The sequence below is a fragment of the Notolepis coatsorum genome, assembly GCF_963971535.1.
Source record: "Notolepis coatsorum genome assembly, chromosome: 12".
Taxonomy (NCBI): Eukaryota; Metazoa; Chordata; class Actinopteri; order Aulopiformes; family Paralepididae; genus Notolepis; species Notolepis coatsorum.
Window position 1 is genome coordinate 37,505,036 of NC_140176.1, and position 27,422 is coordinate 37,532,457.

Sequence of the window (27,422 nt, forward strand, 5' to 3'; positions counted from 1 at the left end):
GTCCTCTTCTGCCCCCTTCTTGTTGCAATCAGTGCACGTCTGGGATCGCTTTCGGAGCAGACACTCCTTGGCTACAACGGTGGTCAATCATTTTCGCCATCAGCGGTGACTGGTAAGTTCAGGACCGTTTACAACCGGACGTGGTCACTCGTCGGAACGGCTTGTCAAATGACACTTGCCGGATATTTCGTGTTGTAACTCGAGACCCGAAGCACGAAATAGGTTGAGTGTGGTCATGACCGAAAGGCGGCAAATTCAACATTCAAACAATGTATTGGATGATTGGCGAAAAATGCAGCCCGGAGCCGACAAACGAGAGCAAAGTGCCACAACGTGCATGCGTCCCGTGTACGGGCGTGACGGTCCGTATGAGGGCCATCGGACGTTAAGAGGTTGTAAGAACTTGTATTGAAGAAATAGCATGTTATTAACTCACATAAAACACCTGCAGGCCAAAGTCAAAGCTCGTCTGAGCTTCCTGTACCGTAAATCAGGGCCCGAAATTAGAGCCCGGCAGATTTGAGGTTTGGCGAGTGCCACTGAGAGGTCTGTCTGCCATGTGGCGGGTAACAAAATAGTAATGTAAAATAATTAAAACTGCGGTGTGTTTTGGTCTTACGACAGGCCCAATTTGTGGCTTGTTTACCAACGTCACATCTGCTACTCTTCTGTCCTGACTGCCCGTGGCGCCCGCTTGCACTGTAGGGAGCTAACGTTATGTCCGCCTGCTATAGCGATTAGCTAACGTTAGCTTAATAACGTTAAATGGGTTACAAATATGTCGAACTATGGAATCCATTCGTGACCATAAACAGAGCCAGTGTCACATTGGCTGCATGTCTGTGTCCCGGATTCAATCGGAGCCTCATCTCTCAAGACCCTTTGTGGCTAGGCTAACAGCCATGTCAGAGCAGAGGTGGAAACTGAGCTGCACTTTCTAACAACCTGCCCACTGTACCAAGATATCAGAGAGATATACTTCCCATGAATTGCAAACACCCAAAGAGAGTTTGAATTTCAAATTTTTCAAAACATGAAAAATAACGGAAAACTCCCATACCTACTGGGTGGAGTACAGCAATGTGAGTTCTGTACAGAAAAGGACATCCAATGGAATACAACCACCATAAAGGCTGTCAATCATGCAAGTATTCCTGCACTACCTACCTGTACTGATCTCTGTACATAGACCTGACAAACAAGCACATACCTTTAAATACTCTTGAAAGACTGCTGCTGTTTCTAAACGTTATATTAAGTTATCTGTACTTACTTACATATGTACAGTATATGTGTCTCATTATCTTTTGAGTTAGTCTTTACATTTTATATGTACGTGACACAGAAATGCGTTTTTTTCCCCGGTAAGAAATATGCTTGGCGTTAGATTTTTCCCATCTACGCGCCCACTGGCCGGTGAGTCAAAACGTTTATTTTGGGCCCTGACCGTAATAAAGCTTCTTTCACCTGCTTGGCCAAACACACTCTTGTCAAGATGACCATCCTCCCTATATTTGACTCTGGCGACACCATCTATAGAATGGCATCCCAGTGTGCCCTCAGAAAACATGACATACGCCATCATTCCGCCATCCGTTTTGCCATTAGTGCACCCTTCACCACTGTGACCTTTATAACCAGGTGGACTGGACATCTCTTCACACCAGAAGGCTTCTTCACTGGCTTCAAGTCATCTATATAAAACCATACTTGGTAAAACACCTCTCTACCTCTCCTCCCTTCTGCACGTCTCCACTTCTGATTACAACCTAAGGTCTAGCCACTTCATCAAACTCACCATCCCCAAAGCCTGCATGGTTTCTGGCCGCAAAGCCTTCCGATTTGCTGCTGCATCTGACTGGAACACCTTACAAAACACCCTTAAACTCACTGCCCTCACATCGCTCACTGCTTTTAAACAAAATCTGCAACAGATCATAAACGACTGTTGCACCTGCTGACTGCCTCCCAATCGCACGCATAGCCCTCACTCTTCTCTCCTCCCCCTAAGCCCCCTCACCCACCTTCTCCCCCTTTCTTCTCTCTCTCTCCCTCTGGTTTTCAGTCTCCCTCTCTTTTCCCTCTCTCCCTTTCCTTCCCTCTCCCTTATTTATTGTAATTTAGCATTGAGGTGATACCGTAGGCTTGAAATGCTCCGGTGATATGCAAAGTATTTGCAAACACAACCGTTCCCCTATCAACACTTCCATCTAAATCTCCCATTCAACGGGCAACGCAGCCTCAACTTTTCAACTTTAGCCTACAACTGTCTTGACGTCACCCAATGCACGCTGTGCACCTGTATAAATGGTATGCCTGGAACTTGTCCACTGAGAAACGTTCCGCTGTGTCTGGAGTGCAAAAGAATTATAAAGAGCGATAAAATGCATAAAAAAATGAACGTTTACTTTTTTTTGTAGTTAATTATTTGAAATGAACGCGATAAAGTCTCAGCCCTACTAAAAATATTTTGTCTGTTACTAGGCTTGAGTAAATTTTAATTAACCAAAGGAGAATATAAATTTGAATTTCTTTTTCTTTTCTTCTCTCAAAAGACTACACTCAAGTTAGGTTGCACCAAGTCCTCGCGTCAATATGCACCTTTTTCCGACTCAATGCGCTGAGATTTCTATAAACTCATATTTATTAAGAGCTTGTATTGACGGAATAGCATGTTATTAACCTGTTGTAAGAGTTTGTATTGAATAAAAAGCATGTTATTAACCTGTTGTAAGAGTTTGTATTGAATAAAAAGCATGTTATTAACCTATTGTAAGAGCTTGTATTGAAGAAATAGCATGTTATTAGCCTGTTGTAAGAGCTTGTATTGAAGAAATAACATGTTATCAACCTGTTGTAAGAACTTGTACTATTGTAATGCTTTATAGCTGTGCACTTTAAGCAGATTGATATTAAAAAGAAATCGTAGGAGGAAAGAACGCACGCACGCACACACACACACACTGGCCTGAGCTTATATAATGGGGGACCTATCGGGGCGATCAATACAAAGCTAAGCCCCATAAGAAAAGAGCCCCCGCCATCCCTGACCTCCACTCTATCTGCTCCTCTCATTACGCCAGGAAGCTACCAAATCTCCACCTGGATTAGCTGGTCTCTCTGTACCAAACTGGGTTTCTATGGCTACCTTTAAATGGACTAAGAATGCTGCTCTTAACCCGGCTACTCAAACAAATTGGTTTTGGGTAACATTTGGCACATGTACCCGTCATAACCAGGCTACGATAACATGGCTTTTTCCACAATGTCTGCTCACATTATGTCAAATCTCACTGAACTGTGTGGTAACGTGTATACTTGTTCATACTTTTTGCACATAACTGTCCAATTACACAGCCCTGCTAAATATCCCATCCCACTGTATTCAAATCAAATAAAATCAAATGTATTTATATAGCCCGAGATCACAAGGCATTGCCTCCATGGGCTGCACAGTCAAGAAGAAACATCAACGGACCAAAAACTAAAACAAAGCCACCATAAAATCCAGATATGCACTAAACACTCCCAGACTTTCCCCAATGAAGATATGGAACAACTCAAGAAAACCTAGCATATATACATGAAATTAAACATATACATACATACATGGTAGCAATAGTAACTAAGGTACATAAGAACATAAAAAATGTTTAATAAATTGAGCTAAAAACAACAAGAAAGCATAGGAAAACAAGCGCTGGTATGAAAATAAGATAAAGGCTAATTGTTATTGGTATTGTTATTTTATTCTAATTAGTGTATATACATACTTGACCACAGTTGTACAGCCTTGGCCTTTTTTACTTATAATTATACTATATTCTATTGTGCTTCTATTTAATTTAGTTTATATCCCATTTTATTTTACAGTTGTACAGCCCTGGCTTATTTTTTATTTCATAATGATATTCCATTCTATTGTGCTCCTATCTTAATTTAGTTCATATTCCATTTTATTTTATTCCACCTTTTTATTTTATTATCTGTCCATTATTGTCTGTCCGTTAATGTTGCACCGAAAACGACCAAAGCAAATGCCTTGTATGTGAAAACTACTTGGCAATAAAGACCTTTCTGATTCCGATTCTGATTCTGACAGTGAATAAAACCAAGACTGCAATTCCCAAATGACATTCCCTTAAATATTTCAGATACAATTTAGCGAGCGGAACAATGTGTCTTTTTTCTTCTTCTATTAAATAATCAAGGTCTGGAGCATGTACAGAGCATGTCTCACCAGACCGTTTGAGGATATAGAGCAGTGAAGCGTTGCAGAACTTAATTAAGACAAAACAAACACGTTGTCGCTTTAATATGCACTTATTATTATGAACAGAATTGTGTATCTCGGTATCACGATTTCATCAGGATATGATCCCACTGAAAGACCATAAATCATATTGCATCAAAGATAATCGGCAAACCAAGCATTCCTGGAAAGTTACTACAAATATGTTGAGAATGGCCCATAAAATCACAGAAGATTGTATTACACACAGAATACAAGCTGCTACCCTCACATAGGAGCTTCATATCACATGTATTACACTAGGGTTGGGTACCGTTCACATTCAAACCGATACCGGTACCTGGGAATCGATAGTGGTACCCGCCGTTACCTTTTCGGTACTTTCAATATAACAAAATGTTTTATTTCTGTTGTAAAACTAAACTAAAGTCTAAACTTCTCAATTTCAACATTGTTATCACACCACACAAACTAAAACCCCTATCTACCTCCCTCTCCCAAACCGTTCCTACAACCATTTTTTAATGTTGCATGATCATGTATACATTTATTATGTACCGGTATTATTCTTTCTTAAGTTTAAATAAACATTATTTGGCCATCCTCAGTAAATACTATCAAACTCCTCTGACCTCATCTGCACGCACACACACAGACAGACAGACAGACAGACAGACAGAAATGGAGAATGGTTTATACTGTAGCAGACTTAATGATTTTAGAATATTTCAGCTAATGAAATTAAATGTTTATCATCATCAACTATTCAGTTAGTTTTAATATTTTTATTTTTGTTCGACGCATTGGACCCTTTGCTCACGCTGGTCTGTGTCTATTATGAAATTACAATTGCGAGTCATTGAAAGTGCGCTGGTTTGCATCTATTTAATAGTCTTCATAATAGACTATTATGAAATAATAATTGCGAGTTATTGAAGGTTACGGACACAAAACACATTTCTGTATCAACAGACAATAAAGAACGATCTTATCTTATATTGAATTAGCCCCGACGCAGATTACCTTATGATTTAAAGCGGCGATGGGCAACATCTCATATTCTCTCTTGATCCCCCCCCCTCCCCTGTTATCTCCACTATCTCTCTCCTCTCCGCTCCGTCACTGGTGCTGAATGATGCAGTGGCTACAGTAGGACGGAGGGGATTAATAAATTAAATAAAACAGGGTCTTATTGGGGAACCACTGAAATGACCACTGGTGTGTCTGTGTCACGGGGACTCACAACATTGAAAACCTACTCACATCCCTGAAGTGGACGGAGAGCTAACGTAGCAAGGACAGTGACACCGCTGACGGAGATAATGGGATGTTAACAGAGCATCCGCTTGTACCCGGGTCCCACGGTCCCCTCCAAACACTACTAATGCTTTCAACACGACGGTACAAAGTACGCAAGCAAGGCCAGTTTCAGAAGGATAAACTGCATTTGAACCTAAACAGGGGTGATGAGAGGGGCAGACGAGCGACCACAATCGTTTATTTTGAGTCTTCCCGGCCAATCAAAAGCATTTCTCAACTTGTGCCTAGAGCTGGGCAATATATAACGATAACGATAATTATCGCGATATATTTAAATAATTGATATAAAAATATATATATATAAAAAAAATATATATATATCGCATTTTTTTTTACATTTTTTTGTGACCTGCAACAGGGCAGTTTTAAAACCAGAGACAGTGGACAGACTTGTCTTTCTTGCCTGCAACTTAAAGTAATGGCTTTGCTTGTCCAAATGACAATACTGACCAAATTGAGATTTATTTTTCTCTTGTCCATTTATTTTGTTTGCTTTCTAATTTAAAATACAGTTTGAAACCGTCTGTACACAGTAGGCTATGTGTGCTAGGCTGCTAGCAGAGCTAGTCTCCAGTCACGAGTCACGGTGCACATGTGCGGTGGTTTGTCCACCAAAAAAGCTCCAAGAGATAGAAAAGAAACTAGCAGAGCCAGAACTGTTCAACTCCCCTGGAGCCACAGCCAGCAGAGAAGCCGGTTTACTTTAGCTTTCAAACCAGCTGCAGCCTGATAACTGGAGTGTGAGGGGATGTAACACTAAAGATGGCGTCAACTACAAAGAATTGCTGCAAAATAAACATACAATTTTTTTTTAATACAATATCGATAATTATCGTTATCGCGATATAATTTTTGGCCATATGGCCCAGCCCTACTTGTGCCTCACATTCACCCATTCACTCCCTCAGTCCCACACACACAGAAGGCAGCCATGCGAGGCTGCACCAACCAGCTCGTTGGGAGCAGTTAGCGGTTAAGTGTCTCAAAGGCCATGAAGTCGGGAGGAGCCAGAATCGAACCGGGAACTATCAGATTACCGGACGATTTTGCTGCCTCCTGAGCCACTACCAGAAGATCCGATCACTCAAGACCACATTCGGAGGTGGTCTAGGCCACGTTCTGTTAGCAGTGTGAACACAAACGTGGCCTAAAGACCGCCAAGTCAACGGTCTTGTGAAAAGGTTTCCGTCCAATTCTATGCTATGAACACAGTTGTTGAGCGAACAAATCCATGTTAAAAACGAATCCAAAAAAAAAAAAAAAATGTTGCGTCATCAGAATCCTCTGTTATAATGCGCGCCTGTCGCGACCCTTCGGCAACCCGGTACCTCTTCATCATGATCGCCGGCATCCACAAAACAACTATTAGCCTAATTAAAGCCGCCTCAGTGCACGGCCTCCACCGCTGTGATTTTTTCCACTCATACAGGCACTACTGAAACAAGCTGTGAGGAGGTTGTAAAGGACGCCTGAGTTAACGTTGAGTGACAGCAATTTGGAATCAATATGCAAGGAGAGTGCCATGTGATTTTATGAGACAGGCCTCACCAGCTTTCGTAGACAGCTGTCATCGCTGGAGACTAGGGTTGGGCATCGTTTGGATTTGAACGTTTCCGATTCTCCATTTCGATTCCTGTTCTAAACGATTCTCGATTCCAATTCTTTGAGGTGCAGGTCAAAACAGGTCACAGCTTCCAGAACCGGAAGTTAGGAAACGGTTCCTATTAGAACCGGTTCTCGGTGCCCAACCCTACTGGAGACACTCGCTGGTCATCCTTCTGGAAATACTATTTCTTTAGAGTAGTTTTTACTGCACATAGAAGCAGTCAAACAGCGGGAGCATTTCGGGAGCATATGACCAAAACCCAGGCAATTTCGAGCCCTTAAGGAATCAAATAGTCTGCTCTATGGCTGCATGCTAACGCTAACGTTATTGTTTTTAAATGCGCAACGGACACACAGAGACAGACACACTGCTCAGGTACAAAGGGTAGAAAGAGGGTGGGGCGAGCGGGGACCGGGGGGAGCTGTGTGTGTGTGTGTGTGTGTGTGTGTGTGTGTGTGTGCATGCGTGCGTGCGTGCTGGTCTTCTGAAAGACCAGAGACGGAGCAGTCAGAGGAATAACGAACTGTTGAATGCAACTACAGTTCAATAGATTAAATTAGTTTAAGATATTGAACTGTTGTTACATTCAACAGGTCGTTATTCAATAGATTCAATTAGTTTAAGAATACAAAATGTAAAAAAAAAAAAAATAAAGAGAATCTCAAATACATTATTTTATTTATTTAATTTGTACAGTTTGTGTTTTTCTGACATGGGGGCTCAACAATAAATGACAATCAGAAAAGTCAAGTTGCATGTTGTTATTCCCAACCAGCTTAGTTCTGTTGCATTTCCAATTTATTTATTTAAATTATAAATTGATCAGGGAATCGATAAAGAATCGCATCGATAAGCAGAATCGATAATAGAATTGTATCGATAAAATCTATACTGTCTTTTACTACACTCTGCTACTAAGGAATCTATCTTGCCTATACTACTACGCTAATATGTCTATACTACCATGCAATCAATACTGTAGCACTCAAGTTTGACACTGTTTAACGTACAATCTTACGCTTAGCTGCCAGAGTTGTACCCTTACTGCTGACTTGATGTACAGAACTTGTGGCTTTGGATAAAACCTGCTTTTTTCTATTCTGTAAATTGTTTTCTGTAAATTGTATTCCTTCATGCTGTGGAGCAAACGGAGAGTAAGAATTCCATTGTACTTGTTGCATATGGCAAATAAAACTATCTGAATCTAAATCTGAAAGAGTGTTGGGCTAAATGAAGGAGCCGGGGAAGTGAGATGTGATCACAAGTGGTCACTTGAGACACACGTGGAGAGACTCTCATGCCGGGTGTGAACAGACGTCCTTAGAGCCGTCCGCTTGTGATCGGATCACCCACATCGGATCTAAATGCAAGGTGGAAACCGGGCCACACACACACACCCACCCCTACTACATCAAAACATGTCCTCCACCCGCCTCTCTTAACCTCCCCCACTCGCCTGTCGAACTACATTCAACACCCCCCCTGCCCCTCTCTCTCTCCCCATCAAACATTAACTTAGCCCAAATCTAACCCCCTGCCTTTATCCATCCAACCAACACACATCTATCAGGTCAACTATTCACCCGTCAGCACGGAGGAGACGGCAGACAGGATGGAGGGATGAGATAAACGACAAGAACCTCCCCCATTACTGCCCTGCATTAACCCCGGGCTAAATATTTACAGTACGCACACACACAAACACACAGACAGGATTGCAGACACTCATGAGCACGCGCACACGGACACACATTGAATACAAAGTCAAACTTCAAATAAGAGCATGAGTGCACGCAACCTGCTGGATCAAATCTACAAAACGTTACTGAAGCCTGCTAAATGTTTGTGAATATATACAATGGTGCAGGGGTGGTTCCCACAGACCTGAAGGAGCCGGAACTTATAGCATCAATGACTTTCCATTCAAGTAAGCAAAGGGAAATACTGACAATGTAGTTACAGGAACCCTACTGCCTTAACGTTAGCAGCTGGTTCAAAGAGCTACATTCCATTACAGGAACCATACTGCCTTGACGTTAGCAGCTGGTTCAAAGAGCTACGTTCCACTACACTACAGGAACCATACTGCCTTGACATTAGCAGCTGGTTCAAAGAGCTACGTTCCACTACACTACAGGAACCATACTGCCTTAACGTTAGCAGCTGGTTCAAAGAGCTACGTTCCCCTACACTACAGGAACCATACTGCCTTAACGTTAGCAGCTGGTTCAAAGAGCTACGTTCCACTACACTACAGGAACCATACTGCCTTAACGTTAGCAGCTGGTTCAAAGAGCTACGTTCCACTACACTACAGGAACCATACTGCCTTAACGTTAGCAGCTGGTTCAAAGAGCTACGTTCCCCTACAGGAACCATACTTCCTTGACGTTAGCAGCTGGTTCAAAGAGCTACGTTCCACTACACTACAGGAACCCTACTGCCTTAACGTTAGCAGCTGGTTCAAAGAGCTACGTTCCCCTACAGGAACCATACTTCCTTGACGTTAGCAGCTGGTTCAAAGAGCTACGTTCCACTACACTACAGGAACCATACTGCCTTAACGTTAGCAGCTGGTTCAAAGAGCTACGTTCCCCTACAGGAACCATACTGCCTTGACGTTAGCAGCTGGTTCAAAGAGCTACGTTCCCCTACAGGAACCATACTTCCTTGACGTTAGCAGCTGGTTCAAAGAGCTACGTTCCACTACACTACAGGAACCCTACTGCCTTAACGTTAGCAGCTGGTTCAAAGAGCTACGTTCCCCTACAGGAACCATACTTCCTTGACGTTAGCAGCTGGTTCAAAGAGCTACGTTCCACTACACTACAGGAACCATACTGCCTTAACTTTAGCAGCTGGTTCAAAGAGCTTGTAAACATTCCATTACAGTTAGAATGACTATACAAATGACAGTGAGCAACAAACAAGGACTCACAGCATCAAAATATACAAAGCGCAATTCCCGTCAGGTGCCACTAGGGACAGAGTGGCTAACCATGAGTGAGTTAGTTACTGGTGAGCAGGTTGGTGACGGCATCGGTCATCGCCGGTCACAGAGATGCGCAACTTTGCATCTAAGAATCTGAAATGTTATGAGGCTTCTGTTCATGGAATCAGCTGTAATATCCCTCCACGCTGTAGTAACCATGGAGACCCCTATCCCTCCACGCCCCCCTCCCCCACCCGCTGGCGACCACCTCAGTTTCAACAAGTTACATTTAAGACTTTTTAATACCAATTTCACGACCATACTAGCAAAAACAAAAACACAGACACTGAACTGGCGGCTGCACTGTAAATTCTCACACGTTCCATACAAACACCTGTGGAAATGAAATTGAAGACTTTGTAATACCTTTTAGAGCCTTAAATTGAGAATTATTAATTCATTCATACTTTTTATTACCCCGCAGATACCCTGGTCCCTATCAGACACACACACACACACACACACACACACACACACACACACGGTTCAAACTGTGTTGTTGACAAAATGCCATCATGGTGTGGTTAGCTACGGAGCATCAGAACGCTCAAACTCAAACACGCTCTCTCTCTCTCTCGCTCTCTCTCTACGTTCAATGATTTAAGGTGGCCAAACGTTACAATATAAATACTAACTGGATAGTTGATAAACATTTAATTTCATTATCTGAAATATTATAAAATCATTAAGTCTGCAATAAGCCATTATCCCTTTGTGTGTGATTATTATTGTCTCACAGTAGTGTGTATATACATTGGGTGTGTGTTTTTAGCTAAAGTGGATAGAAAACACAGTACTGTGCAAAAGTCTTAGGCACGCAAGAGTTTTTATATAAATTGTCTTACAGTAGATTATTTTATTTTTAATAATAATATAAGCTGCATATAAGGAATACAACCAAATCCTCTGTCATACCATAAAATTGTATCATTATTTTGCATCGTGTTGAATTAGAGATGTTCCGATACCATTTTTTCCTTTCCGATTCGATTCCGATACCTAAGCTTTGGGTATCGGCCGATACCGATACTTATCCGATACCAGTGAATACATTAAAAAAATAAAAAAATATTATATAAATTATAAAACGTTTTCTTTTTAATACAGCTACTGTTTTATATATACTGTTTTTTAGTAATAACTATAAAGTAATGGTATTTATTCAACAACAGGTATTGTATAGATTAGTATCAGTAATTGAAAACTATCTCAATGAGTTCACCCACGGAAAGGTTGTTGGCACATTAGTTCCACACGGACATTATTCGTTGCTGCACTTGCTTCCACAAGAAGGCTCCGTTTAGTACCAGAGGCTCTGTTGTTGTGATTTTTGCACAACATTCTCTTTTGAGACTCCGCCTCAGACTCTTATCATTTGGCACTAAAAGCTAAACATTGTCACCGATATGGCTGTCCGCAACATGTCATTAATTGTGTACGCGACGTGCAATGACAACGTTACCGTGAGCTAGGTTAGCTAGCATGAGCTACCGCTATATGGAAAGACTGTAACGTTACTGCCGGTGACATTGTGATTTAACTTGGAATACTCCTTTGCCAACTTGCTGTACTTTGCTTGCAGATCTGCAGTCATTATTGCTGGATTATGAATAGCCCCAACTTTAGCCAAGGTAACGTCAAAGCTAGCTTTCGGTTAGCTGTTCAATGCTAATAACACCAGCCACCAAGCGAACTCATCAGAGCTCCCCGTCAACAGCGCTGTCGGGACAATGGCATTTTAAGAAAGTATCTGCTCTGCTGTTAATGGCAATTGACACTTTAATTCACGGTCGATTAAGCACACGTTTGTTTTATAATGCTCAGCCAGCGAAGTATGAGTATATAAAGTATCTACAGAGCCCAACGTCCGCAGTGTTGTTGATAAATTACGTCATATGGTATCGGAGCGCAACATTAGAGGGTACTCGCCGATACCGATACCAGCATTTTAGGCAGTATCGGCGGCATTTCCGATACTGGTATCGGAACAACTCTATGTTGAATCGCATCGTATCACCCTGAATCGCATTATGTTGAATTCAAATCGTATCGAATCGTATGGTATCTCAACAGGGGTGAATCGTATCGCATCGCCCGGTGCTTCAAATGTATCGTTAATGTATCGTATCGTTGGCACCGCATCGAGATGCGCATCGCATCGGCCTCAGTGATGGAGATGCACATCCCTAGTGTGTGTGGGGTAGGAGAAGGGGGAGGTGTGTGTGGGGTAGGAGAAGGGGGAGGTGTGTGTGGGGTAGGAAGAAGGGGGTAGGTGTGTGTGTGGGGTAGGAAGAAGGGGGTAGGTGTGTGTGGGGTAGGAGGAGGGTAGGTGTGTGTGTGGGGTAGGAGAAGGGGGAGGTGTGTGTGTGGGGTAGGAGGAGGAGGGGAGGTGTGTGTGGCAGAGGAGGAGGGGAGGTGTGTGTGGGGGAGGAGGAGGAGGAGGGTAGGTGTGTGTGGGGTAGGAGGAGGAGGATGGGAGGTGTTTGTGGGAGAGGAGGAGGGTAGGTGTGTGTGTGGGGTAGGAGGAGGGGAGGCACGTACTACTCCTAAGCCATTTCCATCAGCACAGGTGAACTCCAAGCATAAAGACAGTTGCCAAGCAACAGAACACAGATGAAAAAAATGTGTGTGTGTACATCTGTGCGAGACAGACGGACACATAGAATTGATGAAAGAAGTGCATCAAATTCTTGCTATTTCCATTGGAATGACTATGTTTACACCTTGAGTAGGGAGGTCAAACGCTCTGCCCGTTATGTCATCAAATGGGAGCTCCCCTCAAATTGCTATTCAGAACGCAGTTATGGCTCCTTACGCTTTCGGGCCACTTCCCTCTTAAAAAGCCAAAGTCCCAGATGATACTTTTTTTTAGATATATTTTTTGCAAGGTGAAAAGATGCGACGGCTGCCTCCTCGTGTACCGGAGGGGACACATGATGCAAGGCTTCGTCCACATTGCAGCCGGCTTGTGGGAGGCATGGCCTAACAACGTTCGAGACAGGGGAGGGTAGAATTGGACAATGCGAAATTGGGGACGGGAGAAAAATTGAAAAATGGGGAGAAAAAGTAGATAAAAAATAATATTGGCTCTACAACCAGAGCCTTCTCTCTATACTCCCGTTATGCGCAAGCTTACAGACTTGCGGAGCGCGTACTGGAGTAGATAATTCTATGCGCCAAACAGCTTTTAATGCGACAGAGAAATACACTATCAATTGTGACGAAGAGAAGATCATCTCCCGATTCAGATACAATTTAACACGGTTCCAAAGATATTAATGTTTCTCTGCATATTTTCAGACCGCCAACAAAGTACTGGGCCTGTTGTGGATTTTGATGAGTCTCCTCTCATTTCTCTGCGTCTCCCCTCCAACACCTGAGACAGAAAGTACTTCGCCAGTAGCCACTCCCCTCAGATGCAACTGTAGTTTTCTCACACAGCGAGGAAAATACTGTAGGGACAATCTAACAACAATTAAGATATTTACAAGTCGTATTAAGTTGAGCAAATAAGGAGACAGAGAACAGTTCAAAGCACTCAAAATTGCCAATATCTCCACCTCAACCTATTTCTGAATTGTGCAACATTTGGGGGTTTTCTGAGGAATCGTGAGCTCCTTAACTCATTGAGCGCCAAAAACGAGATATCTCGTTTCTGAAAGCCAACGCTTGAGCGCAAGAAACGAGATATCTTGTTTTTTCTCTCGTTTTTTTATTATTATTATACTAAACAGTCTCACGGAGCTTGCTGTGTTCTAGAGACCTCTATGTAAGTTAGAATTGAAATGATGATCGAATCCCGACAGGTGGCAGTATCGCCTACCTTTTGAACTGGGATAGTTTAGTGTGGGGCCACTTTAGTGTGGGGAGTGTCTAGCACTCAAAGCAGAGCGCGAGCAGCACTGAGCTATGGTAATCACGACTTGTGGAGACTATTATAAGAGGACAAAACGATCACACTTTTCAAGATTCAAGAGATCACACTTATGGATGATAACATGCGTTTTCACCGGACTACATTGGACTCAGCACTTCTGGTAAATCATAGAAATACTATAGTCGGTAACCTATTGTTATAGTCGGCGCCGGGCCCGAGCACTCCGAGGCTTGGTGACTTTACCGGTAATGGCGACCGCTATAGGAACTATTGGAGGACTATGAAGAAGACAAAACAATCGCATTATGGATGATAAGGTGCGTTTTCACCAGACTATGTTGGATTCTAGTATTTTCAGATGGGCTGTTTGGATGCAACGATACCTGGCTGTTATCTGGATTGTTACCCTAGCGCTGCTGGCGGGCCACCTAACGTTATATTTATATGTTCTGATCCAAGACACTTGGAGCAAGAGTGCAGTACCTGTAGGGCTGGGCGATATGGCCAAAAATGATATCGCGATAGCAATATCGATAACAATATCATATCACGCGATATCGATAAGTATATTTAAAAAATTCTTTGTCGTTGCCGCCATCTTTAGTGTTACATCCCCGGACACACTCCAGTTCTCAGGCTGCAGCTGGTTTGAAAGCGAAAGTAAACAGGCTTCTCTGCTGGCTGTGGCTCCAGGGGAGTTGAACAGTTCTGGCTCTGCTAGTTTATTTTCTATCTTTTGGCGCTTTTTTGGTGGACAAACCACCGCACATGTGCACCGTGACTCGTGACTGGAGACTAGCTCTGCTAGCACACATAGCCTAGGGCTGGGCGATAAAACGATAAGGATAACTATCGCGATAAATTATTTCCTCGAAATAAACATGAAACGTGGTCGCAAAGTTTCGATATATCGATTTTCCAAGCTTGGATATGAGCACACGCACTAACAACCAATCAGTGAAGGAGATGGCCGACAGCGGAAGGAGACGTAGAGCTCAAGTAGCAAACGAGGCTGGCTAGGATAATTAGCTTGCACGGCGCTATTTTACAGTTTACCTGCCGAGTTGGTGTGTGTTTTGAATTCTGAGGGTAACTGTTATAGTAGTGTGGGGTATACAGTGGACGGCGTTGCAATGTATTGGGGCGGAACAGAGTATTTTAGGGTCATATTTAGTACATTGTCATGAGATACTCCGCTTGCTCTGGCTAACTGCTAACGTGCGCGGACTGATGACGACATCAACTCGACTCTCGAGACATTCGCAGCAGCAAAACAAGTCTATTAATAGCCCGTCCATCGGCGCCGGGCATAAGAAGTTAATTAAACTTGACAGACATTATATCGACGATAATTATCGATATCGAGTTATATGAAAATAATTTTATAATTTTATCGCGATAACGTTTTTGGCCATATCGCCCAGCCCTAACATAGCCTACTGTGTACAGACGGTTTCAAACTGTATTTTACATTAGAAACTTTCTAGAAAGCAAACAAAATAAATGGACAAGAGAAAAATAAATCTCAATTTGGTCAGTATTGTGATTTGGACAAGCAAAGCCATTACTTTAAGTTGCAGGCAAGAAAGACAAGTCTGTCCACTGTCTCTGGGTTTAAAACTGCCCTGTTGCAGGTAAAAAAAAAAAAAAAAAAAACGATTATTTTGAAACGGGACGATTCAAATAGAGCACGAACGAAGGCATGTAGAAATAAACGTTTTTTTTCCATGTTGGAGTATAAATAGTGCCTGTCAAATGAGCCATACTATTAGCTATAATATAGAATCTAGGATGGGTCTGCAAACATCGTGAAAATGGTGTAAAAAAGCTGGCTCCAGGGAGTAAAGATGGAAAAACAGCGTGGCAGTCAAAGAGTTAACAAGACGGCCTACACTGTGCTGGGTCACGTGTATATTCAGAGTTAACTATATTGTTTATGCTGCCTATTTTTACTTTTCTACTGTACTATAATTTTATTGCCTATATTTATGTCTTCTACTATTACCCTGCCCATACCTCACCTAACCCCTCCCCCATGCTGCTATGATGCCTGAATTTCCCCAAGGAGATCAATAAAGGAATATCTTGTCTTTGACACAGATCAATATGTAGAAAACATGTAATGGTTCAGTTTTGCCAGTTCTTCCTTGCAAGAAACAACTCCAGTATTTATGCATGTAATCAATAAAGTACCGTGTTCATTCCTGAAAACCTTTCGTCCAAAATCTTGTTTCCCACTAAGCAGTACGCACAGATTACATTTCTTGCATATCTTTTTGGTGACGAAAAGCGTTTGACCTCCCGCCCTCCAGGAGGGTTCTGTTCACATGTGTTCACACGGATACAGTCCTGTGTGTTGGACGCAGGGCCAGAGGACGGCTGTCTGAGACCCGAGACCCTGTGAAACGCTGCCTCTGTCACCGACGAAATGCCGCGCCGGTATTTATGCAACACAACGCATGAAATATATGTCTGAGTGTCTTTATCGAGGCTTCTCTGAGGAAGACGTGCGTGTCTCGGCGGAGAGGCCTCTGCAACAGCTGGCCTCACAGACATTCATGCGGTTCTGAGACGGATTCTGAAACCAATACAAGGCGTTCCTCTGCTAGGATGGACGGCCCGTCCACTGTTCAGAGCTGTCTGCACGGGGCCACGCCTGCAGTTGTCCATGTGTGTGTGTCTCTGGATTAGGGCTGGGCGATAGGGCCAAAAATGATATCACGATAACGATATCAATAACGATATCATATCACTCGATATCGCTAATTATCGATATCGTTATAAGTATTATTAACACTTTGGGTGCCGGGACCCGTCTTTAGACGTCTTTGCTGGCCATGCTAAAGTTGCCGGGGGACGCTGTACGTCGTCTTTATATCAATATTTCAAAAATCTGCGATCGGATTCATAATGTCCCTCCGCTGGCCTGAGATCCACCAGCAGGACCCACTGAGCTCTCTGGCGGTTCAGGAGCGCCATCTGGTGGCCGATCGCGCAACCGCTTAACAGGAAGCGCAGTAGAGGTTGTGCTAGATGTCCGTATTGCTTCCGGCCACTCGGGATAGGTTCCGGCACTCTAGCTCGTCACACTACATAGCGATCGATTGCCAATAACTCGATAAACAACATGATTTGGACGTATATACCATTATACAAGCTGGAGATGGACCGGGTAATAATATATCCCATAATGATAAAATTTCTACTCGACGATGATCGCCCAACGGCGCGCGGAGACTGGGGTGAGTTTCAGCGTGTAACGTTACCGTCTTCGATAATAACTGATATTATCAACATTTGACCCACATTAGATGATTGGTATAACGCTGCCCACGGAATTATAAACGCCCCCTCGCCCATCCGGTCAACATCAGATGACGTGTAGTAACTTCTAGAAGTACGTCTAGTTGGAATTTTTTATATCGCGCTGATTGCCATCAAACTGTATTTCATCATCAATATAATGCATTTGGGGCTATATATCACGTTCTGGAGAAAGCTGCAGAAAGAGATGAAAACATACTTATACATTAGACCATACTTTACTATGAATATGTGAATGAAAAAGTTTAACGTTGCTACACAATGAACAATACATATAGGACTTTGAATGGGCCCTAATAATGGCAATGTAGCAATAGAATTTAAAAAGTTATAGCCCTGCAAAGAAGGGGACTTTCTCCATAGACAAATAGCGCTGGCAATCTATGGTATATCATTAATTTAACCTTAGGCAACCAAAGTGTTAATTTATAAAAAAAAAAAAAAAAATAAAAACAGATTTATGTTTATTTTGCAGCAATTCTTTGTTGTTGCTGCCATCTTTAGTGTTACAGCCCCTCACACTCCAGTTCTCAGGCTGCAGCTGGTTTGAAAGCGAAAGTAAACAAGCTTCTCTGCTGGCTGTGGCTCCAGGGGAGTTGAATAGTTCTGGCTCTGCTAGTTTTTAATTTTTTTTTTTGATATTTTTCCCCCTCCTTTTTCCTCCGATTTTCTCCCATCCCAATGTTAGTCGTTATGCCAATTCCCAATCCCCTTCCTGGTCGCTGCGCACTTACCCCCACAGTCGGTCTGGGAGAGTGGAGGCTATCACGTGCTTCCTCCGACACACGTCCAGCCAATCAACCGCTTCTTTTCACCTGGCAGCGCGGATTCTCACTGAGAGGGCGTAGCGTGTGGAAGGATCACACTATCCCACTTAGATCCTATCCGCGCTTAGCAGGCGCCCCGACCGAACTGTAGGAGTCGCTGTTTACAACGACCCGGACCCACCCCGCCAGCTTCTCCCACCCTCTAATACTGCCAATTGTATTAGTGTGAACGGCCAGCCAAGCTGGTGACAACCCCGGAGCTGTGAGCTGGATTCGAACAGGCGAATCCTAGCGTCTCCGGGGTTGGTGACGTCTGCTAGTTTCTTTTCTATCTTTTGGCACTTTTTTGGTGGACAAACCACCGCACATGTGCACCGTGACTCGCGACTGGAGACTAGCTCTTCTAGCACACATAGCCTACTGTGTACAGACGGTTTCAAACTGTATTTTAAATTAGAAAGCAAACAAAATAAATGGAAAAAAATAAATCTCAATTTGGTCAGTATTGTCATTTGGACAAGCAAAGCCATTACTTTAAGTTGCAGGCAAGAAAGACAAGTCTGTCCACTGTCTCTGGTTTTAAAACTGCCCTGTTGCAGGTCGATATCGATTATTAAAATATATCGCTATAATTATCGTTATCGTTTTATCGCCCAGCCCTACTCTGGATGTCCGTGTACATGTGTCTACAGTCTCTGTGTTCTAAGTGTGTATGATGATGTGTGCCGTTCATGTGTTGTGAGTGTGAGTGTGTGAGTGAGTGAGTGAGAGAGACTGTGTGTGTGTGTGTGTGTGTGTGTGTGTGTGTGTGTGTGTGTGTGTGTGTGTGTGTGTGTGTGTGTGTGTGTGTGTGTGTGTGTGTGTGAGAGAGAGACTGCGTGTGTGTGTGATAGAGACTGTGTGTGTGTGTGTGATAGAGAGAGACTGTGTGCGTGTGTGCGATAGAGACTGTGTGTGCGTGTGTGTGCGATAGAGAGAGACTGTGTGTGCGTGTGTGATAGAGAGAGACTGTGTGTGTGTGTGTGTGTGTGTGTGTGTGTGTGTGTGTGTGTGTGCGTGTGTGTGTGTGCGTGTGTGTCTCCGTCTCCCTCACCTGTCCCAGAGGCTGAGGAGCTGCTGTGACCCTGTAGTCCTCCGTTCCTGAGGAGCGAGGGAGACTTCTGCATCCCGGCGCCGACACCTCCTATACCTCCCAGACCCAGCCCCCACTCTCCTCCTCCTCCTGCTGCTCCTCCCGCCACTGCACCTCCTCCACCGCAGCTGCCGGAACCCGGTAGACCGAAGAGGACCGAGGCCGAGGAGGTGGAGGAGGGGGAGGCGGAGGAGGTGCAGGTGGTGGCGGAGGAGTCGGGGGCCTCAGCTTCGGTGGTGAAGCACGGTCCGAAGCGGTTCCTCCAGTTGCCCTTCTTCTTCTTCTTCACCGCGTCGTCCATGCCGCCGCCTCCCGCGCCTCCTTCTATCCCCGGGCCCGAGGAGGCGGAGGAGGAGGGCTGGGCTCGCTTGAAGCCGGCGGTACCGGTCAGGCCCGGGGGCTCACTGGGCAGGAGGCTGTGAGAGTTCTCGTACAGCTTCCCACCGACTGCAGGAAACACACAAGAACAACATATTGAATAGAAGGAATATTTTATACATTTTATATTTATATTTTATGATAAGGCTGAGACGATATGCCATTTGGAAGAATCGATAAATCGGGACAAAATGATTGATAAATATAGATTTTTGAAAATTATTTTACATGTAATTATAAAAAAAATTAATAACTTTAAAATATTTTGTTCTTAACACATTGAGTGCCAGCAGGGGGCGCACGATTTATCACTTGAATGCCAGCCTTTTGGTACAGATTTTCCAATATTTCATGATTTTCGCGGAGCTATTTCTATATTCTATATTATGGCTGTGTCTAATACGCCCGTCGCTTATCAATGACTTGCTTGCAGTCAACATGTACGAAACGGATTGTTTTTTTCATCGGTACATTTCCGTTTTATACCGTTTTTGGACATTTCTAGGAAAAAAAAGATTCCACAGGAATCGCCCTTTAGTGTAATACACACAACACGTTGTCATTTTCCGGCTGATTTATGAATCGTTTTCAAATAAACGCTAGATTATCGATAGTATACTGTATGTGTACTTATGCACGCTAGAGAAGCGGGCTGAAAAATCTATTATCTATGACCTGGTCAGCGCTAACGTCATATACACACATACACACATGTGGTCTTTTACCAATGCACTTGCAGTTCCGCGTTCGGGTTCCGCGATCTGATTGGCCACTGACGTTTCTCTCAGCGCCAATCGCGTTACGCCTAGTTCTGCCTCTAACAGCCTGCTAGCTAGCTAACGCCTAGTTCTATCACTGGTTAAGCTTGGCGACTCTTTCGAAGTTGGTTAAGGTTAGAGTTTGGAATCAGGGCTGGTGGTCTATCGCCCTGCTCTAAGACAAACTCTAACCTTAACCAACTTCGAAAGAGTCGCCAAGCTTAACCAGTGATAGAACTAGGCGTTACGCAATTGGCGCTGAGAGAAACGTCAGTGGCCAATCAGATCGCGGAAAACTGCAAGTGCGTTGGTAAAAGACTACACGCATAGGGGACACGTTGTGAAATATGTGAAAAAAACATCCGATTACCCCAAGACTGGTAAAATAGATTCCTTACCTCACATCAGATGTTCTGCAAAAAGATTATTCCAATTCCTGATCGCCATTCCAAATATCGATCACGTTTATTGATCCAACGTTATGTACTCGAAAACACATATTCCACGCTGCTCTGAGGGTCCCCAATGAATGCAGTAGTCTCGGGTTACATGTGAAGTAAAATGTGTAATCCGGGTTTTTCCCCCCCCATGCATTTCCATTGAGTCCAATCCAATGGGTGAAATACCATCCGGGAGACGATATGGGACGGTATTTGCCCTTTTCGAAGTCAGAGCCAGTCCCAATGATAACGTGAGGCTGGATTGATGAAAAATGAATGGATATCGCTAATAAAAGCAATAACGATTAAATAACGAGATTTCTCGTCGTTGGCACTCTGTTAAAAAATGTATAAAAAAAAATTACGTTAGTTCGTGTGTGTGTGTCACGTGCACTCGATGTCGTTTTTTGCGGTACTGTAGTTGGCCCACGACACACACACACACGAACTAACGTTACATTTGGGTAACGCTTTTACATTTACATTTAGCCGACGCTTTTATCCAAAGCGACTTACAAGTTCTGTACGACAGGTCATCAGGAAGGGTACAACTCTATCAGCTGAGTAACAATATTCATCAAAGTGTTGCGTGTTACAGTGTAGGTTAGTTTATTAGGACAAGTGCATGACAGTAAGGTTAGTTAGGGTTAGATATATATTTTTTTTTATTATTATTATTTCAGATAATGGTTGAAGAAGTGAGTCTTTAGTCGACGGCGAAAGATTGGACGCTTTTACCCAAAGCGACTTACAAGTTAGCAGGAAGGAAGGGTACAACTCTGGCAGTTAAGGGTAAGATTGTTCGTTAAACAGTGTTAAACTTGAGTGCAAAAAGTTAATAATAATTTTAAGTAAATTGTAATGAACCAAAGGAGAATATCAATTTTCTTTTTTCATCTTTGACGTGAATAACACCATGCTAAAATTGGCCAGACAAAAATAGCCACTGAGCTCATTCAGCACCTTCTTGAGATCATGTGTAAAACAAATCTAAGCAAATGAATAAAGGGCAGATGATTTACAGGAGGTTTTGTAGATACAGTACTGAATTTTGCCAATCCGGACGCGTGAATATTAAAGGCAACCAACTTGTGTTCGGCTTTTCTCTGATTGGCCGCGACCCCCCGCCCCCACGCGCAAGCAAGCGGCAGCCCCTCCCACGTCCCAAATGAAACGCAATCCGGACACATGCTAAGTCACACATCTATGGATGGGGCCAAATCTTCTTTCCAATGGCAGAGTTCAATCTGGATTTAGTGCCACCAGGCTCCCCTGACAGGACAGGTTTGTTCCACCCGTGAGATATGATCGCAAAAATAAAGAGAAAAAAAGCTAGAAGTCAAATGATTGACAGGGGCTGGCGTGAGCTGGGAAGTGTAGTTTTATGAAATTCTAAAGCCCATCGAAAGCCCTGGGTCTCTTCTCTGAAAAGACTACACTCAAGTTAGGTTGCGCCGTGTCCTCGCGTCAATATGCGCCTTTTTCCGACTCGATGCGCTGAGATTTCTATAAACTCATATTTCACTAATAACACTTAGAATCATTGGTAAACAAACGTAGTGCTGAAAATATACACTTTGACCGCAAACGCAACATTAATTCATACATTCTGTATTGATTGATTTATGGTGTATGAATCTCGGCCCTGTACCGGGCTTAAGTGGTTAAGGCCTTAACACTATGGCGTCCGTTCACGAGTATATACATGTTTTGATTCCATGCGTTGTGGTCCAGAGCCACGAGTATACTCGTGACGAGTTGTTATTGTTTTATTCCATATTTATAACGCTTATTAGGTACCCGATCCACTAGCAGGATCTTTCCACATTTGATTTTCGAAACATGCAGTACCGGCCAGATCCGCTTAGGGGCACCATCGCTCCACTGCAGTATCATTGATGGGATAAAAAAGAAAAAATGCTTTTACAGTCCTGTGGGTGGATCATAGAGCCTTGATTCCAAACGAAGCCCCTCCATCTTTGATCAGCTTGCCGAACGTTTTTTTCAGCGTGGAATAATGGGATTTATGATTAGCCAATGTGCATATCGATCTACCAGAATCCGATGACTGGTGAGGAAATGCTGCCGGCGATCACATGGCCTGACGGTAGGATAATATTACCCCAAATTACAGCTGGATTGGACATTGTTTTATAACCTAACGTGATAGACTACTGACATTGGCTACCGGAACGCACACTCTATTGCTAATCCATAATACTGATCGGCGTTCCCCGCCGCCCCCATTTCATCCATAGATGCTCTGTAATAGTCCGGATGCTACGCAGTTTGTTTTATTTCATTCGTATATATATACAGCAGAAATGGCGTTTGATATAACGGCGCCCATGTTTAGCCTTTTTTGCAGCCTCCTGCAGAAAAGCCTAGACGAAAAGCGCGATATACCTTATATTCACGACGCTATAAAATGACAACCAACTGATGGATTTTTATTTTCTTTAAGCCATTATGAAGGCACGGTTTATGCACTCAAGTGACAATGAGAATGGACAGATAGCAATACTATAAATGATATATAAAGCTCTTAGAAAGTACATCGGTTTGTTTACAATCCTCTGTCCTCTGAAGCCTAAATTGCCGCGGGGCTCCGGTCGTCATAGTGTTAAAGGAAAACTCCAACATTTTGGGAAATTAGCTTATTTAACATCTTCCCTGGAGTTAGACAAGAAGATGCATACCTTTTTTGTCTCTGTGCGTGCATTTAGCTTAGGGAACAGTCGCTCCATTAGCGTAGCTTAGCTTCATCACTGGAAGTGGGGGGGTTTTAGAGCCTGATGTTCCCTACAGTGCCCTACAGTCACCAAATACACTCCAAAACGTTCCTGTAAACATGTTGTGACCTGTGTATTTACCACATGGAGAAATAAAAAATAATTGAATTCGACAATTACGTTTTCTAAGCAGATATACTCTGAACAATTTTTTGCCGAACGACTCCTCTCTGAGCGCAGTCAGTGATTTCTACATGGAAGCCGTGTTTGTTTACATTCTCATTCATTCAAAGGATCCGAACCGATTGAAGTTTATGGATACCATGACTTAAAATCCTCTTACCTTGACGATTAAAAGCCTCCCCAATTTAGAAAACAGTAATCCAATGGCTGGTATTGATAATATACTACTAACTATTGCACGCTCGGAGCTAACCGGAGCTAACACTAAAGCTAATATAATGACTTCCTTTCTGGGGGGTTTCAAAATAAAAGAGAGACGTCTATAGCAGCGGAATACGTTTATTTTGTACATTATCTAACATTAACACGAACCTAAACTAACGTTACAACTAACCTAAAGTTAGTTTAGGTTTGTGTTAACGTTAGATAATGTACAAAATAAACGTATTCCGCGGCTATAGACGTCGCTCTTTTATTTTGAAACCCCCCAGAAAGGAAGTCATTATATTAGCTTTAGTGTTAGCTCCGGTTAGCTCCGAGCGTGCAGTAGTTAGTAGTATATTATCAATACCAGCCATTGGATTACTGTTTTCTAAATTGGGGAGGCTTTTAATCGTCAAGGTAAGAGGATTTTAAGTCATGGTATCCATAAACTTCAATCGGTTCGGATCCTTTGAATGAATGAGAATGTAAACAAACACGGTTTCCACGTAGCAATCACTGACTGCGCTCAGAGAGGAGTAGTTCGGCAAAAAAAAGTTCAGAGTATATCTGCTTAGAAAACGTAATTGTCGAATTCAATTATTTTTTATTTCTCCACGTGGTAAATACACAGGTCACAACATGTTTACAGGAACGTTTTAGAGTTGTATTTGGAGTGTATTTAGTAACTGTAGGGCACTGTAGGGAACGTCAGGCTCTGAAAACCCCCCACTTCCAGTGATGAAGCTAAGCTACGCTAACGGAGCGACTGTTCCCTAAGCTAAATGCACGCACAGAGACAAAAAAGGTATGTATCTTCTTGTCTAACTCCAGGGAAGATGTTAAATAAGCTAATTTCCCAAAATGTTGGAGTTTTCCTTTAAATTGTGAATTATGAATTGAATACTTTAAGACTTTTTAATACCCTGCAGATACCCTGAAAATAGAAGGAATAGAATATAATTGTATAATACAATGTGCGGTAATACTTTACTTCATGTGTTATTATAGTATATGAAGCATTAGAATATTGGTCCTATATTCTATAAACAGAGGGGTGTCTGTAGCAGGAGACTTAAAATATGAATTATTGTACAAGTTGAAGAGTATCTAAACCAAAGATTCAAATATAATATAATTTGCATATCTTTTCCCTCAAGGGAAGCAACGGTTCTGATTGGAGGCTCGGGAAAAGAGGGCGGGGCTCAAGACAGATATGTAAAGCTACCTCCGGGTGGCGTGCTGGCCGACATCAGAGAGCCAAACAGTGTGGCGGTCCCCTCAGAGGCTCCGCCCCCGTCCGAGCCCGGCTTCACCAGGCAGCTGCCGAAGGAGGGTGGGGAGGAGAAGGTGGTCCCGCCCCCTGGACGCAACGACGAATCAGTGAAGCTCAGGAAGTCAGAGGAGGAAGGAGTGGAGGATGTCTTGCTGGCACTGGTCAAGAGGAGGCCTGGGAAGGGGGAGAGAGGGAGGAGACAGAGGGAGGAGAGAGGGAGGAGAGAGAGGAGACAGAGAAAGAAGGAGGAGAGAGGGAGGGAGGGGAGAGAAAGACAGGGAGGGAGGGGAGAGAAAGAGAGGGAGGAAAGAGGGAGGGAGGGGAGAGAAAGAGATGGAGGAGAGAGGGAGAGAGAGAGAAGGGAGGAGAGATAGAGAAAGTGAGAGAAGGGGAGAGGAAAAAGGAGAAAGAGAGATTAGCGATGGGAGAGTTTCCATGCCAACGGTCTTTCCATCAACATAGCTGGCAGGGACAGATAACTAAAATAACCACCTTATCACCTGTCCGTCTGTCTGTCTGTCTCATTCTCTCTGTCAGTCTCTTTCTCTCTGTCCGTCTCTTTCTCTCTCTGTCGGTCTGTCTAATCATGTGACTGGGATAGAGCCTAGCACACACACACACACACACACATAATGCATTTCACACTTACACAATGTATTTTACATGCGCACGCGCACACACTCGCATGTCACCACAATACCTCAAACACACACACAGAAAGAGGCCTCAGGGTCCTGATAGCACAAGACATATGGGGCTCAGTCTGAGTGCAGACTCCCTCTCCAGTCCTGACCTCCCTACAGTGTGTGTGTGTGTGTGTGTGTGTGGTGTGTGGTGTGTGGTGTGTGGTGTGTGGTGTGTGTGTGTGTGTGTGTGTGTAGTTCGTCCCCAAGGCAGGGGACCAGATTACAGGAGCCAGAGGCCAGTCGAGGAGACGAGGGCGTTATCACGACCACACGCCCTGCTGTGCTATCTGGACTGTATCCAACCACTGTCACATACATCACACACTCACTTCAACTACTCCCTCACACACACACACACACACACATACACACAGACTAGTGATGCACCGATGTGAAACTTGTGGCCGATACCGATAACCGATATTAATATTGCTGTTCTGGCCGATACCGATATTTACCGATGTCGATATCTCTGTATAGAAAACACTTTTTTATGATAATCAAATAAAGAGCGATTTTCCAAACGCATAATTTTTTTTACTTTTGTGACTTATTTTCAGAAATGACTGATATTTTTAAACTATTTAAGACCAAAAACATGTTTAAAAAAAAGATAAAAAAAAGATAAAAATAATTTATATCGGCCCATATCGGCCCCATCTTGATATCGGACCGATACCGATGTGTAAAAAAAACTGCCATATCGGCCGATATATCGTGCATCGCTAACACAGACACAGACTAGGGGTGTAACGGTACGTGTATTCGTCCTGCAAATTTACGGTACAGCTGTCACGGTGTGGTACGTCGTGCAGCCATACGCCGAATCCGTCTCGGATGACAAGCGGACAGAATTAACAACAGCGCGCACTGACACTCTGCACTCGGCTCTCCCCTCCTCCTCTCCTGTTTACTACAGCCCATTTGTCCCTAAAACAAAACCATGATGAATTAATTAAATGTTTAACACAGCAGGGTCATTACAATTTTGCAGTTTTCTTTAGTTTTCTTGTTCGCCCAATAATGTTAACCAAAAGACACACACGCGTGCGAACACACACGCCAACCTTTTCCAGCGGACCGCGGAGTCTCACAAAAAATAAAAGCACAACATACGACTAGATCATCTGAGCTCCTCTCCAGTTGCTGCTGCCTGCTACTGTGTTTTTATCCAAAATATTGATAATCCTCTGCCATTGTTGTGTAACATGTCATCTGTTCTCTAGTCTTCTTCAGTCTCGGCTTCACGTGAAGTTAAATCCTCTCTATAAGTGAAACTGAAACTAAGTTGTTGTTAAAGGTGCAGTAGGCAATTAATTTACTCTTGGATGCCTGAACACAGAATTACACCAGTATCACCGACTACTACGGCAAGCCTATAGAATATTATATTTAATAATAATCATTATTATAATAAATATATAATAATAATTATAAATATTTTTTTCCTGTTGTACCGAAAATCGTACCGAACCGTGACCGCAATAACCGAGGTGCG

At 43.2% G+C, this 27,422-nt stretch overlaps 1 protein-coding gene across 1 annotated transcript in view; it reads right to left on the reverse strand.

Moving 5' to 3' along the window:
* The window catches only part of LOC311238245 (protein AF-10-like), a 140,605-nt gene that overhangs the window by 12,378 nt on the left and 100,805 nt on the right, over window positions 1-27,422 (reverse strand). The window contains exons 9-10 of the mRNA XM_084326271.1: window positions 25,191-25,412; window positions 19,232-19,717 (exon numbers count right to left, since the gene is read on the reverse strand). Coding sequence (XP_084182397.1) covers window positions 19,232-19,717; window positions 25,191-25,412 — 708 coding nt within the window. The remainder of the gene's footprint in view (window positions 1-19,231; window positions 19,718-25,190; window positions 25,413-27,422) is intronic.